Raw genomic sequence first — 16,824 nt, 5'->3', positions numbered from 1 at the left:
TCTCCCCCTTTGGTTCCTCCTTATGAAAGCCTTCTCAGCTCTGACTTGCTCCATAAGCCTGCTGTAATTTGTTAACTTCTCACTGGCCAGATTCTAGCTCAATCCATTGGCAGTTAGGTAAAAATCTTGCTGCTGAGCTGACAGCTCTTCCCCATTATTTGGGTCAAGTTTCTACTGCACACAAAAACATTTGGTGTCAACTCCACAGCTAAGGTAAGAGGTGGAAAACTAAATAGATATGTCAAATCTCACCATTAATGTTGTTTTGTAGTAGCAGCAGCAACAACTGAATTTCTTCTACAAGTTCTGACAGGGCAAACAACGTGTCTCCACATTCACACCTCTGTGTGTATTTTCTCTTTGTCAGTTTCTCATATATACATAGGCATTCATGAGCAGGTGTGTGCGCGTGCGCGCGCGCACACACACACACACACACTCTCACACACCTCTAGAGGAAATATTTAAATTTCACAGATATCTTTCCGCAAAAGCTGAAGAACTGTTTAGGGACATTCAAAGTCCCTAAGATGCTCACTTTTTTTTTTTTTCTTTTAAAGAAGGCTAAGGTTATCATCAATACAAATGTCAAAATTTCACTCTGATTGGAGCTAAGCTGAGTAAACCTTTAACATATTGGAAGATACTTTATATTTAGACTTTGACAATAATATGGTTTGAAACATAACTTCACTAGTTCCCCTATCGGGTAGATTTAAATAGATTTATAAAATGAATACTGAAAGTACTAATGCTTTCACAGGCCTTAAATGAAAATAGGAACTACTGAGTTGGGACCATGATTTCTATATTCCTAAATACACACACATACAATGTATACTCCATATTAACAGTGCTGTGTATGCAATGTATACAAGAAAGTAATTAAGATGGTAAAAAGTGGTTTGTTAAAGAGAAGCACATCAAATTTCATTCCAGACACAAATGAGCTGTTAAAATACAATATAGCAACTGCTCTTTATTCTCTCCCTCTAGCAGACCAATTTGTTCATTTCAAATATGATGCTGATTAGTAGCAATCAACATATAATTAGCCAAAAATGAAGGTCACATTGAGGCACAGTATCCTAATTGATCACAGTCTGTCCTCTAAACGCTTGTGACACATGTCTGGACTATGCTGGCAGTTAACAAAAAACATAATGCATAAAAATATGGCTTGGATCAGTAGATACACGAATGCCTGGCAGGCTAAAAGCAAGTCTCCATGACTGGCAGCAAAAATACATTCTGACTCAATTCTGCTTCTTTGTGTGACCACAAAGGGGCACTTAAAATATAGTTCTTCGCCATTATTTTTATATCTGCAATTCATATAGTTTAACATCTAATACAAATCAGAATTTGGTGAGTAGAAGAGCTATCTGTAGGTTACAACACTACATTTGCTATGAAAAAAACATGATCTAGTGGGGTACTTTACATAAATGTAAATAAGTTGTACATGGGTACATTAAAAAACATATGTACAAAGATATTTTTGTTTCCTCATGGGAATGATGGATCTAAACAGTGGAATATTTCCTAGACTGGGAGTAGGAAGATAGTCACTCATTTATTCCTTCAACAAATACTTATTGATCATCTACTCTGAGCCTATTCTAGGCACTGGAAACACAGTGAATAAAACAAATAAAATTTTTGCCCTCAAGTTGTTTACTTTCTAATAGAGGAGAGATGGATAACAACAAATAAGTAAAATTGTTTGTTATAAGATGGCAATAAGTGCTATGGAGAAAAATAAGGCTAGAAAGGTTAGAGGCGGAAAGGTAGCTGGGTAAGATTCCAGTTTTATTAATTTTATTTCTTTTCAATGTTCCAAAATTCATTGTTTATCCACCACACCCAGTGCTCCATGCAATATGTGCCCTCCATAATAGCCACCACCAGGCTCACCCAATCCCCCACGCACTCCCCCTCCAAAACCCTCAGTTTGTTTCTCAGAGTCCATAGTCTCTCATGGTTTGTCTCCCCCTCCGATTTCCCCATCTCACTTCTCCTTTGCATCTCCCAATGTCCTCCGTGTTATTCCTTATGCACCACAAGTAAGTGAAACCATATGATAATTGATTCTCTCTGCTTGACTTATTTCACTCAGCATAATCTCTTCCAGTCCCATCCATGTTGATACAAAAGTTGGGTATTCATCCTTTCTGATGAAGGCTTAATATTCCATTGTATATATGGACCATATCTTCTTTATCCATTCATCTGTTAAAGGGCATTTTCGTTCTTTCCACAGTTTGGCGACTGTGGCCATTGCTGCTATGAACATTGGGGTACAGGTGGCCCTTCTTTTCACTATATCTGTATCTTTGGGGTAAATACCCAGTACTGCAATTGCAGGGCCATAGGGTAGCTCTATTTTTAATTTAAGGAATCTCCACACTGTTTTCCAAAGTGGCTGCACCTACTTGCATTCCCACCAACAGTGTAAGAGGGTTCCCCTTTCTCCACACCCCCTCCAACACTTGTTGTTTCTTGTGTTGTTAATTTTGGCCATTCTAACTGGTGTAAGGTGGTATCTCAATGTGGTTTTGATTTGAATCTCCCTGATCGCTAATGATGATGAACATTTTTTTCATGCGTCTGTTAGCCATTTGTATGTCTTCATTGGAGAAGTATCTGTTCATGTCTTCTGCCCATTTTTTGATGTGATAATCTGTTTTGTGTGTGTTGAGTTTAAGAAGTTCTTTATAGATCCTGGATATCAGCCCTTTGTCTGTAGTGTCATTTGCAAGTATCTTCTCCCATTCAGTGGATTGCCTCTTTGTTTTGTTGACTGTTTCCTTTGCTGTGCAGAAGCTTTTGATCTTGATGAAGTCCCAAAAGTTCATTTTCGCTTTTGTTTCCTTTGCCTTTGGAGACATATCTTGAAAGAAGTTGCTGTGGCTGATGTCAAAGAGGTTACTGCCTATGTTCTCCTCTAGGATTTTGATAGATTTCCTGCCTCACGTTGAGGTCTTTTATCCATTTCGAATTTATCTTTGTGTACAGTGTAAGAGAATATTCAAGTTTCATTCTTCTACACATAGCTGTCCAATTTTTCCAGAACCATTTATTGTTTTCCACTGTATATTTTTTCCTGCTTTGTCAAAGATTATTTGACCATAGAGCTGAAGGTCTGTATCTGGGCTCTCTATTCTGTTACACTGGTCTATGTGTCTGTTTTTGTGTCAGTATCATCCTGTCTTGGTGATCACAGCTTTGCAGTAAAGCTTGAAATCAGGAAATGTGATGCCCCCAGTTTTGTTTTACCTTTTCAACATTTCCTTAACAATTCGGAGTCTTTTCTGGTTTCATACAAATTTTAGGATTGTTTCTTCCAGCTCTTTTAAAAAAGCCAGTGGGATTTTGATTGGGATGGCATTGAAAGTATAGATGGCTTTAGGCAGTATAGACATTTTAACAATGTTTATTCTTCCGATCCTGAGTATGGAATGCTCTTCCATCTTTCTGTGTCTTCTTCAATTTCTTTATGAGTGTTCTGTAGTTCTTTGAGTATAGTTCCTTTACCTCTTTGGTTAGGTTTATTCCCAGGTATCTTATGGTTCTTGGTGCTATAGTAAATGCAATTGATTCTTTAATTTCCCTTTCTATTTTTTCATTGTTAGTGTATAAGAAAGCCACTGATTTCTGTACATTGATTTTGTATCCAGCCATGTTACTGAATTGCTGTATGAGTTCTAGCAGTTTGGGGGTGGAGGCTTTTGGGTTTTCCATATAAAGTACCACGTCATCTGCAAAGAGAGAGAGTTTGACTTCTTCATTACCAATTTGAATACCTTTTATTTCTCTTTGTTGTCTGATTGCTGTTCCTAGAACTATGTTGAACAACATTGGTGAGAGTGGGCATCCTTGTCATGTTCCTGATCAGGGAAGCCTGTCAGCTTTCCCCCACTGAGAATGATATTCATTGTTGGTTTTTCAGAGATAGATTTTATGAAGTTGAGGAATGTTCCCTCTAGCCCTATACTTTGAATCGTTTTAATCAGGAATGGATACTGTATCTTGTCAAATGCTTTTTCTGCATCAATTGAGAGGACCATGTGGTTCTTCTCTTTTCTTGATTTGTTCTATCACACTGAGTGATTTGCGAATGTTGAACCACCCTTGCATCCCATGGATAAATCCCACCTGGTCATGGTGGATAATCTTTTTAATGTACTGTTGGGTCCTATTAGCTAGGATCTTGTTGAGAATCTAACCTTTCATATTCATCAAGGATATTGGTCTGAAATTCTCCTTTTTGGTGATTTTTGCCTAGTTTGGGGATCAAGGTAATGCTGGCCTCATAAAAAGAGTCTGGAAGTTTTCCTTCTGCTTCAATTTTTTGAAACAGCTTCAGGAGAATAGGTATTATTTCTTCTTTGGATGTTTGGTAGAATTCTCCAGGGAATCCGTCAGGTCCTGGGCTCCTGTTTTTTGGGAGGTTTTTGATCACTGCCTCAATATCGTTACTAGATATCGGTCTATTCAGGTTGTCAATTTCTTCCTGGTTCAATTTTGGGAGTTTATAGTTTTCCAGGAATGCATCCATTTCATCTAGGTTGCTTAACTTTTGGCATATAACTGTTGATAATAAGTTCTGATGATTGTTTCTACTTCCTTGGTGTTAGTTGTGATCTCTCCCTTTTCATTCATAATTTTATTAATTTGGGCTTTCTCTCTTTTCTTTTGGATTAGTGTGGCCAATGGTTTATCGATCTTAATGATTCTTTCAAAAAACCAGCTTCTAGTTTCATTGATGCGTTCTACTGTATCTCTAGTTTCTCTGTCATTGATCTCTGCTCTAATCTTGATTATTTCCCTTCTTGTATGTGGAGTTGGCTTAATTTGTTGTTGATTCTCCAGTTCTTTAAGGTGTAGAGAGAGCGAGTGTATTGTGGATTTTTCAATTTTTTTGAGGGAGGCTTGGATGGCTTTGTATTTCCCCCTTAGGACTGCCTTTGCTGTATCCCATAGGTTTTGGACCGAAGTGTCTTCATTCTCATTGGTTTCCATGAATTGTCTAAGTTCTTCTTTGATTTCCTGGTTGATCCAAGCATTCTTAAGCAAGGTGGTCTTTAGCTCCCAGGTGTTTGAGTTCCTTCTGAACTTTTCCTTGTGATTGAGTTCCAGTTTCAAAGCACTGTGATCTGAGAATATGCAGGGAATAATCTCAGTTCTTTGGTATCTGTTGAGCCCTGATTTGTGACCCAGTATGTGGTCTATTCTGGAGAAGGTTCCATGTGCTCTCGCGAGGAATGAGTATTCTGTTGTTTTAGGGTGGAATGTTCTGTTTATATATCTATGAGTCCATCTGGTCCAATGTGTCATTTAATGCTCTTCTTTATTGATTTTCTGCTTGGATGATCTGTCTATTACTGAGAGAGGTGTGTTAAGATCTCCTACTATTAATGTATTCATATCAGTATGACTCTTTATCTTGATTAACAGTTGTCCCATGCAGTCGGCTGCTCCCATATTGGGGGCATAAATATTTACAATTGTTAGATCTTCTTGGTGGATCGCCCCTTTAAGAATGATGTAGTGTCCTTCTGTATCTCTGACTACAGTCTTTAGTTTAAAATTTAATTTATCTGATATGAGAATCCATACCAGATGGATATTTTCTTTCTACCCCCACTTTTTTTTGAGGCCCATTGGCATGAAAGATGCTTCTCCATCCCTTAAATTTCAATCTGGATGTATCCTTAGGTTCCAAATGGGTCTCTTGTAGACAACATATGGATGGGTCCTGTCATTTTATACAATTTAGAACCCTGTGCCATTTTATGGGAGCGTTTAGGCTGTTCACATTGAGAGTGATTTTGAAAGATAAATTTTTATTGACATCATGTTGCCTGTGAAGTCCTTGTTTCTACAGATTGTCTCTGTAAATTTCTGTTCTATGACACTCTTGGGTTCCTACTTCTTTTATAGAACCCCCCTTAATATTTCTTGTAGTGCTGGCTTGGTGGTCACATACTCTTTTAAATCTTGCCAGTCTTGGAAGATCTCTATCTCTCCATCCATTTTTGAATGTCAGCCTTGATGGATAAAGTATTATGGCTGAATGTTCTTCTCATTTAGTTTCCTGAATATGTCTTGCCAGCCCTTTCTGGCTTGTCAGGTTTCTGTAGACAGGTCTGATGTTATTCTGATGGACCTGCCTCTGTACATAAGGAATCTCTTCCCCCTAGCGCTCTCAAGAGATCTTGTCTTAAAATTATGATTCATCGGTTTCACAATCAAGTGTCTTGAAGTCTTTCTAGATTTATTGATTTGAGGGGTGATCTTTCTGCCTCTAGGAGAGGAACCCCGGTTCCATTCCCCAAATTGGGAAAATTTTCATGGAGAATTTGTTCAGGTATAGCTTCTAGTCTTCTTTCTTTCTCCTCCCCTTCAGGGATCCCAATAATTCTGGTATTGGAACATTTCATGGCATCATTTATTTCCCTAATTCTGTTTTCAAGATTTCTAAGCTTTTTGTACCAGGCCTCCTCCTGATCCTTTTTCTCTATCAGTTTGTCCTCTAGATCACTAATTCTATCTTCTGCCTTGGTTACCCGCACCTGAGAGAGTTCCATGCAGGCACTAGTCAGTGGTCTCTAGGACCGGCCGAGAGTCTGCACACTCCCATCCTGGGCTTGAAAATCTCAGTATGCTATCTCTAGTTGGGATCTCTCAGGAGGTCTGGACCCCAGACTGCAGTCCCAGCAAAGGCTGCCACTGGAAGTGGGCTCCCTAGACCAGTATTGTTTATGGTTTTAGTGGCACAGGGGTGCAGAGACAAGCGGGTGCTTTGGGTGACCCCCGAGACAGTGGCTGAGGAGGTGCACTGTCTGTGGGAGGTTGCCTGGCTCAGCAGAGTTTGCAAAAGGGGATTCTGTGTATTCTGGACAACCCAGAGGGAAGCAGATTGAGGCTTCTCTCTGACATGGAGGTTTGGGTGCAGTTTGCTTTCCATTAAACCTCTGAAAGGCCAGGAAAAAGCCGCCAAAGGGGAAACAAACAAACAAAAACCTCCAGAGAAGAAAAGCCTGAAAAAAAAAAAAACAAAACCAGTTTCCACAGAGCCTAGCACCTTGATAGGGAGCAGGAGGACTCAACCCAAGCAAGACTGACTGAAAAGCAGCACGGCAGGCCCCTCCCCAAGAAAGCCAACCAAAAGAACAAGAGGACAACCACAACAGGGTCCCCATAAAATTGTAAAACCCAATATCAGGGGAAAACAAGATATTAACCTCCCAGTATTACCCTAAAACCTGTTATTTCATAGATACAACTTTTATTTTTAATTCGTTCTCACTATTCTTATTCTTTTTAATTTTTAAACTATTTACCACTACAATGAGAAGTTTAATACAACATATTCCATAATTACCTTTTAACTTGAACTTTTTTCATACATATACCCGTGTTTTTCTTTTGCTTTTCTATTTTCTTAAATATACATATAGATATAAGCTTCAAGGTAATCCTCTTTCCCTAATCAACACTACCTCTATATATAAACCAGTTTTAATCTCCCTTTATCTCTGGAAAGGTGAGTCCTTTAAGAAAGATATCAAGATACACCCAGGAAGAATCAAAATAACCTTCCTTTCCCACATTGAGTATTTGTAACCACCCTCTCATCTTTTTCTTCCATCAGTGTTTCTGTGTATTTGTTTTTGTTCTGGTATTATATAAATCTTATCCTAGGGGTTCATTTTGGCTGGGTTCTTTTTTCTTTTCTTGTCATTTACTTTTGTCAGTCGTTTTGTTTGTCCATTTTTGTTTGTATACCTTATAAACCTTACCTTTGGGGCCCATTCTGGTTGGGTCTTCTCTTTTTGTTTTCTAACTGTCTGTTGGTCTGTCTGTCTGTCTCTCTCTCTTGTCTTTTTTCTTTCTGTTTGGTAGTGACTTCCGATTGTTCAGAAGCATTCCAGGTGCACCTTTCCTGGATCATGGTTGATATATTCAGCTACACATCCCCTCAACTATCTCTCATCAAAATGACTTGGAGGAGGAAGGCCTAACAGAGGAAAAATTCAGAGACTGTGCCCTCTCCATCAGAGCTATTGGATATGGACATAAACAGTATGTCAGAAAGGGAATTCAGGGTAATAATTATCCAGACAATGGCTAGGTTGGAGAAAACCATTAATGACAGCATGGAATCGATTAAGGCAGAAGTGAAACTGCCCAGGAAAAAGTTAAAATTGCCATCAATGAGATCCAATCTAATCTAAATTCTCTAACATCTAGGGTTACCAAGATTCCAGTTTTAAATGGGTATCAAGGAAGGCCCTAAATAAAAAGGTAACATTTGAGGAAAGATGTGAAGACTATTCATCAAACCATAGTCATTTGGAGAAAAAGTACTCTAGGCAGAGAGAGCAGCAAAGTCCAAGGCTCTGAGGAAGAAGTACTCCTGGATCCTTTCACAGACAACAGATGGGTAATATAACCCAAGTGCAGTGAGCAGAGAGAGAGTAACAGCAAATGTAGTCAAAGTTGGACAGACAGTGAAGGATCCTGTAAGGCCACTGTTAGGACTTTGCTTTTAATCTCAGTAACCTGGGAAGTTATGGGGACAAGGCCTAAATGAAGGAGAAACATAAATGTGACATATTTAGTAGGATCACACTAGCTGCTAAGTAGAAAAGAGAATGTAAGGGGTAAAAATTAGGGCAAGGATAGAGTCAGATCAGTCAGAAGGTCATTGAACTAATGTAGATAAGAGATGATGGTTTTTTTTGTTTTGTTTTGTTTTTTAAAGATTTTATTTATTTATTTGACAGAGAGAGATCACAAGTAGACAGAGAGGCAGGCAGGGAGAGAGAGAGGGAAGCAGGCTCGCCGCTGAGCAGAGAGCCCGATGTGGGACTCGATCCCAGGACCCTGAGATCATGACCTGAGCCGAAGGCAGCGGCTTAACCCACTGAGCCACCCAGGCGCCCAAGAGATGATGGCTTTTTGAAAAAAGGAAGAGATGGTGTGGTGAAAACTAATTTGGTCTAGGCACATTTTGAATGGAGATCAGAGGAATTAGCTGAAGATTCATACATGAGTGTGAGAGAAAAAGAGGAATGAAGAATTGATTCCATGGTATCTGGAGCTGGCCTTAACTGAAAGAGGGAAGACAGCTACGATGGGAAAATAGTTTTAAGGATAAAGTCAGAGGCTAGGAATTGAGTTTTGGAGATGTTAAATTTGAGATACCAACTAAATATCCATGTAGAGACATTGTACAGGTGGTTGGATATAAAGATCAGGTGATTAGGGAGCAGATTTATCTGGATATATAAATTAGGGAGGGCAGCATATAGATAATGTTAAAACCATGAGACTAGATGAGATCACCAAAAGAGTAAATGTAGATTTTGAAAAGGACTAAGCTTGGTGATGGGAGGGAACTCCAACATTTACAAGGTGTTGGAAAGATGAAGAAAAACCAGCAAAGAAGACTAACGAGGAGTATCCAGAGAGTTGGGAGGAAACCTAGAAGCATGTTGTGTCCTAAAAGTCAAGTCAAGAAAGTGTTTTAAGGAGGACAGCTTGAATGAACAATGCTGTTAGATCAAGTAAATGTGAAAATGAGAATTAGCCATTTGTTTAATAATACAGAGTTCAATGGTATCACTTTGAAAAAATTGGAGTAGGAATAAAAGCCTGAATGATAATAGAGGATTTAGATTCATTGAATAGAGACTATTGTTCTGAGGACTTTTGCAAAAAAGAGGTACAGAGATATGAAGCAGTACCTGGAGGGTGGGGTGTGTGGGATCAAGGAGAGAATTCTTTGAGACAGAAGAAATAACAGCATGTTTGTATACTGATGGAGATGATTTAGTAGAGAAGGAAAAATGGTAATTAAAAAAAAAAAAAACCCAGAAAATTTCTGGAGTGTTGTGCTTGAATGTGTGAGATATAGTGCACAATTGGATGGGCTGACCTTAGGAGCACAAGCAGTTCATCCACATTATGACAAGGAAAGACTGAACAAATAAACGAACACAAATGATGACAGGTAGGCAAGAGGATGTTACTGTAGGAGCTTTTAAAAGTTGTCTTCTGAACGCTTACACTTTCTCAGTGAAATAGGAAGAAAAGTCAGAGGCTGACAAAGAGATTGACACAGAGTTCTTAGAAGTTTAAGAGGAAAAGGTGTGAAATTGTTTTCTAGAAGGCCAGGCTAGTGAATAGACAAGGGGTTTGTAGCATGGTTGTGGGATAACACTAAGGGCCCACTGAGATTAATGGTTCTGAATCGAAAGAACTATTATATATGTTTTCTCCAACAATTCACAGCTGCCTGCGTTCAGGCATAGAATAGGCAGAGAGTTGCACTTAGCTAGGGATGAAGTTTTGTAAGGAAGTACAACTATGTGGGAGGGGGCAAAGGAATTGAGGGTTTACATAAAGGAGTGAATTTAAAGAGGGGTCATGAAATCTAAGTCAGACAGAGATGGAAATGAAAACATGAGGGAACTAAGGGATACTGTGAAGGGGTTAACATTAGGGATTTGTAGGTCCCAATGAAGTAGAAGGATTGTAATTGGAATGTTAGAGGGATGAGATGGTCAGATATAGGGATGTTTGAAATTGAGATTATGAAGGGTGGTAACTACTGGTATGAAGAGTTCAGAGATTTGATCTTGGGAGTGGGTGGCTGTGATAGAAAACAAAGTCTTGTGGTAGAGGTAGTCACAGAACTAAGATGCCAATATCTCAAGTTAGCTTTCATCTCTGAAGAAAATAAGATATCAAAATTCTTTGAGAGAGATGAGGAAGAGAGCAAGCAAGCAGATTTACAATTAGATCAGAGAAGATCTTTGGGTGTGGTTTACTGGTACATGAAGCAAGAGGAAGCAAATAAGGTAGAAGCCTATTACATTTTTGAGGCAGTTATGCTGCCAAAGAATTCATGACCTAATCTGAAAAGGTCTTTGACTGTTAAAATAATCTCTGAGGTCCTAAATTTGCACAACAGGAAGGGAGCTTCAAAGTTCTATGCCCCTCAAAAGAGCATATATCTCCAATGCTCAGCAATGATGTGGTCTGAGGATAGCAGACAGGTTTCCTTCCAAGTAGTTGAGTAACGGACCATAGGATGAAATGGGGAATATATTGTAGGTTGAATAAGAATGTTTTCCAGTGCCATGCACCAGAAACCACTGTGCATTTATCACTCCTCCTTTTCCGATCTGGAGTCTGTATTCTAATAGTCCTAGCCTCATTCCCCATTGTGCATTCAATGTAAAGACCTTATAGAGGACTTATCACCCAGAGATCCTTGGACTTTGGCTTAAAGATAGTACTAAGCGGGATGCCGGGTTATCTCCCTTGGGAAGAAGAGTATTCTGGAGGACAGAGGGATAGACTATGGAAGACCCAACTAACTGCCCATTGAAGTCTGTGCTTTATCCCACAGTGGCATTCCCTTACTTCTTCCTTCTTGCATCTAGGTGCAAGAAAAATATAAAATATAAAAATAATGTGCATGTTGTTTAAGTAGAAATGCAATGCATGAACAATTCTAAACCAAGGCTTTTAGGAGCAGAGATGCTCGAATAGCCAGAGGAATGTTGAAAAAGAAAGCCAAAGTTGGTAGCATCACAATTCCAGGCTTCAAACTCTATTACAAAGCTGTCATCATCAAGACAGTATGGTACTAGCATTAAAACAGACACATAGATCGGGGCGCCTGGGTGGCTCAGTGGGTTAAAGCCTCTGCCTTCAGCTCAGGTCATGATCTCAGGGTCCTGGGATCAAGCCCCGCATCGGGCTCTCTGCTCAGCAGGGAGCCTGCTTCCCTTCCTCTCTCTCTGGCTGCCTCTCTGCCTACCTGTGATCTCTGTCAAATAAATAAATAAAATTAAAAAAAAAAACAAAAAAAAAAACAGACACATAGATCAATGGAACAGAATAGAAATCCCAGAAATAGACCCTCAACTCTATGGTCAACTAATCTTCGGCAAAGCAGGAAAGAATGTCCAATGGAAAAAAGACAGTCTCTGCAACAAATGGTGTTGAGAAAATTGGACAGCCACATACACAAGAATGAAAGTGGACCATTTCCTTACACTACACACAAAAATTGACTCAAAATGGATGAAAAATCTCAATGTGAGAAAGGAATCTATCAAAATCCTTGAGGAGAACACAGGCAGCAAACTCTTCAACCTCAGCTGCAGCAACTTCTTCCTAGGAACATCGGCAAAGGCAAGGGAAGCAAGGTTAAAAATGAAATATTGGGATTTCATGAGGATCCAAAGCTTTTGCACAGCAAAGGAAACAGTTAACAAAACCAAAAGATATCTGACAGAATGGGAGAAGATATTTGCAAATGACATATCAGATAAAGGGCTAGTATCCAAAATCTATTAAGAACTTATCAAATTCAACACCCAATGAACAAATAATCCAATCAAGAAATGGGTAGAGGACATGAACAGACATTTTTGCAAAGAAGACATCCAGATGGCCAACAGACACATGAAAAAGTGCTCCACATCACTCGGCATCAGGGAAATACACATCAAAACCACAATGAAAATAAATAAAAAAAATCTTAAAAAAAAAAAAACCACAATGAGATACCACCTCACACCAGTCAGAATGGTTAAAATTAACAAGTCAGGAAATGACAGATGCTGGCAAGGAAAGTGGAACCCTCCTACACTGTTGGTGGGAATGCAAGCTGGTGCAACCACTCTGGAAAACAGCATGGAGGTTCCTTAAAAAGTTGAAAATAAAGCTACCCTACAACCCAGCAATCACACTACTGGGTATTTACCCTAAAGATACAAATGTAGTGATCCGAAGGGGCACATGTACCCAAATGTTTATAGCAGCAATGTCCACAATAGTCCAACTATGGAAAGAACCTAGATATCCATCAACAGATGAACGGATAAAGAAGAGGGTATATATATACAATGGAATACTATGCAGTCATCAAAGGAAATGAAATCTTGCCATTTGTGACAACGTGGATGGAACTAGAGGGTATTATGCTTAGTGAAATGAGTCAATCAGAGAAAGATAATTATCATACGATCTCACTGATATGAGGAAGTTGAGAGGCAACATTGGGGCTTGGGGAGTAGGAAGGGAATAAATGATATAAGATGGGATTGGGAGGGAGACAAACCATAAGAGACTCTTAATCTCACAAAACAAACTGAGGGTTGCTGGGGGGAGGGAGGTAGGGAGAGGGTGGTTGGGTTATGGACACTGGGGAAGGTATGTGCTATGGTGAGTATGGTGATGTGTGTAAACCTGGTGATTCACAGACCTGTACCCCTGGGGCTAATAATACATTATATATTAATAAAAAAATAAAAAATTTTTAAAAAGCAGCAGGGATGCTTATTTATCTTCTCTTTCCTTCTGGCAGGTAGATACAGATGATAAGGACTTAAGGCAGAGCCACCAGGTGAAAGGAGCTTGGAGAAAAGCTGCCCACTGACCATAAACACCAGCCTTATACTGTAACATGACCAGAAATAAACTTTATTGTGTTGAGACACTTAAAAAACTCAAGTTTTTTCATTATACTAGCTAGCTTTGCTCTTCCTAATACTGACATTGAGAAAAAAATGCCACTTCTCAGGACAGCAAGTTTGTTCATTTTCTAAAATTAGGTGGTTCAACAAAATCGCTGACAATCTTTAGTGATACTACAATAATTAGTCCTGCCTTATTTTGATGGTATATGAACAAACATGTGCTCATGCATATGTCTTCCCACCTTCCGTGAATTTATCATTAACTATACACACTCAGGATTCAAATGAAATTGCTTATTCTTTTATCCAAAAATGTTCAAAATTGAAACACATTTTCTGCCTTACCTGTGTAGTAGGGCACTGTAGGTTTACCACCACGGAAGGACTGGTACAGCTGAACAAGTTAAAGTAAAACAAAATGGTCTTGTTCCTGTTAAGAAAACAGCATAAAATAATCTTTTTAGTGATTGTGGAAATAGTCTGTATCATTTCAGACCCTGTACACTTTTAATATAATGACCTTTAAAATATGGCTTCATTTTCCCCAGATAGCTACAATATAGTCCCCAACTCCCCTTTAAGCTGCTTAACATTCAAAATTTTTTGTAATAATAAAAAATTGAAATAATGAAACTTTCTATCAACAGTAGATTAGTTACAGGATTTTATGTCCACAAAGAAGACGATATTACGATTGAAAATAATATTGAAGAAATGTTTAACAGATGGGTAAATTCACAATACATTAATTTTAGGAAGCAGGTCACTAAAAACTATTAAATATAATTAGATTTTAGTTTTTCAAAAACAGATAAAACATATGTAGAAACAAATTAATATATATGAATAGTAGGATAAAATGTTTAGTTAATTTTTGTACCTTTATGGATTTTCTAAAATAAAGGTATCACTTTGTAAACTAAAAAAAGATAAATAAATTCAGTGAGATGTTCTGTTTGAAATTGTGGGCAGTAGCATAATAATGAGGCAGGGTGATATTCACTATCACTAGCATTGAGTGGGGTAGTAATCTGCCATTTAGCAATCCATGATTCTCTTTTGAATCTCAATTTCATCTGTACAATGGGGGATAATACCAGCCCTACTAACTTCATAGTTGTGTTGGGAGGACGTAAGAGAATATGTAGTGAACTCAAGACAAGTGGCTGTCCAACTCCAATATGTATCTCTAAAATTTGGAAGTCTTTGTTGAAAATCGTGATTCCTGACTCTTCTTCAACTCTTGAGAGCCAAATCTCAGGAATTTTGGAATTCACATTTTCCCCTCTATTCTCTCCAGTAGATTTATTTTTCTATTTATTTTTATGTAAATTTGAATAGCCAACATATAGTATATCATTAGTTTTAGATGTAGAGTTCAATAACTCATCAGTTGTAACACCCAATGCTCATCACAACATGTGCCCTCCCTAATGCCCAACACCTGGTTAGCCCATCTCCCACCCCTTCCCTCCAGTTTGTTTCCTATAGTTTAGGGTCTCTCATAGTTTTTCTCCCTCTGATTACTTCCCATTCAGTTTTCCCTCACTTCCTCTATGATCCTCTATGCTCTTGCTTATATTCCACATGAGTGACACCATATAATTGTCTTTTCTCTGACTTACTTTGCTCAGCCTAACACCCTCCAGTTCCATCCACATCATGTAAATGGTAGTATTCATCCTTTCTGATGGCTGAGTAATATTCCTCTGTGTGTGTGTGTGTGTGTGTGTGTGTGTGTATACACCACATCTTTTTTATCCATTCATCTGTCAATGGACATTCTCAGCTTTTTCCATAGTTCAGCTATTGTGGACTTCTATAAAATTGGGGTACATGTGCCCCTTCAGATCACTACATTTGTACGTCTGGGGTAAATAGCTAGTAGTACAATAGCTGGGTCTCAGGTAGATCTATTTTTAACTTCTTGAGGAACCTCCATACTGTTTACCAGAGTGGCTGTACCAGCATGCATTCCCACCAACAGTGTAAGAGGGTCCCCCTTTCTCCACATCCTTGACAGCATTTGTTGTTTCCTGACTTAATGTTAGCCATTCTGAGTGTGACCCAGTATGTGTGAGGTAGTATCTCACTGTGGTTTTGATTTGTTATTCCCTGATGCCAAATCATGTTGAACACTTTTTCATGTGTCTGTTGGCTATTTTTGTAGGTCTTCTTTGGAGAAATGTCTGTTCAGTCTTCTGCCCATTTCTTGATGGATTATTTGTTCTTTGGGTGTTGAGTTTGATAAGTTCTTTAAAGATCTTGGATACTAGCCCTTTATCTGATTTGTCATTTGCAAATTGATTTGTAAATCAATTATTTGATTTGTCATTTACAAATATCTATATTACTTAATATTAATGTAGTATACCACACTGATTGATTTGCAGATGTTGAACCACCCTTGCAGCCCAGGAATAAATCTCACTTGGTCTTAGTGAACATGACCTTTTAATGTACTGTTGGATCCTATGGGCTAGTATCTTGGTGAATATTTTGGCATCCATGTTCATCAGGGACATGTCTGTAATTCATTTCGGTGGGGTCTTTGGTTTTGGGATCAAGGTAATACTGATCTCATAGAATTTGGAAGTTGTCTTTCCATTTGTTTTTTTGAAAAAGGTTCAGAATAATGGGTATTAATTCTTCTTTAAATGCTTGGTAGAATTCCCCTGGGAAGCCATTTGGCCCTGGCCTCTTGTTTGTTGGGAGACTTTTTTTTATTACTGCTTCAATTTCCTTACTGGTTATGGGTCTGCTCATGTTTTCTGTTTCTTCCTGGTTCAGTTTTTGTAGTTTATGCATCACTAGGAATACACCCATTTCTTCCAGGTTTCCTAGTTTGTTGGTGTATAGTTAATAATATGTTCTTATAATTGTCTATTTCCTTGGCGTTGGTCATGATTTCTCCTCTTTCATTCATGATTTTATTAATTTGGGCTTTTTTTTCTTTTTGATAAGTCTGGCTAGGGGTTTATCAATCTTATTAATTCTTTCAAAAAACCAGCTTCTATTTTCATTGATCTGTTCTACTGCTCCTTTGGTTTTGATTGATTTCTGTTCTAATCTTTATTATTTCTCATCTCCAGCTAGATTTAGGCTCTATTTGCTGTTCTTTTTTTATTATTATTTGTTTATTTACAGCATAACAGTGTTCATTGTTTTGGCATCACACCCAGTGCTCCATGCAGTACGTGCCCTTCCTATTACCCACCACTTGGTTCCTCAACCTCCCACCCCCCCCCGCCCCTTTCTATTTGCTGTTCTTTCTCCAGCTCCTTTAGGTGTAAGGTTAGCTTGTGTATTTCATACT

The 16,824-nt window shown here is 38.5% G+C and overlaps 1 protein-coding gene across 2 annotated transcripts in view; it reads right to left on the bottom strand.

The window, feature by feature from the left end:
- SLC44A5 (solute carrier family 44 member 5) overlaps nucleotides 1-16,824 on the bottom strand; it is a 424,145-nt gene that overhangs the window by 60,747 nt on the left and 346,574 nt on the right. For both annotated transcript variants that reach the window (XM_046024493.1, XM_046024485.1), the window contains exon 6: nucleotides 13,854-13,938. In XM_046024493.1, coding sequence (XP_045880449.1) covers nucleotides 13,854-13,938 — 85 coding nt within the window. The remainder of the gene's footprint in view (nucleotides 1-13,853; nucleotides 13,939-16,824) is intronic.

This window comes from Meles meles, chromosome 1 (assembly GCF_922984935.1).
Source record: "Meles meles chromosome 1, mMelMel3.1 paternal haplotype, whole genome shotgun sequence".
In the NCBI taxonomy this organism is placed as follows: Eukaryota; Metazoa; Chordata; class Mammalia; order Carnivora; family Mustelidae; genus Meles; species Meles meles.
The sequence above is the reverse complement of the archived record's forward strand: the minus strand, read 5'-3'. Positions and strand labels throughout refer to the sequence as shown.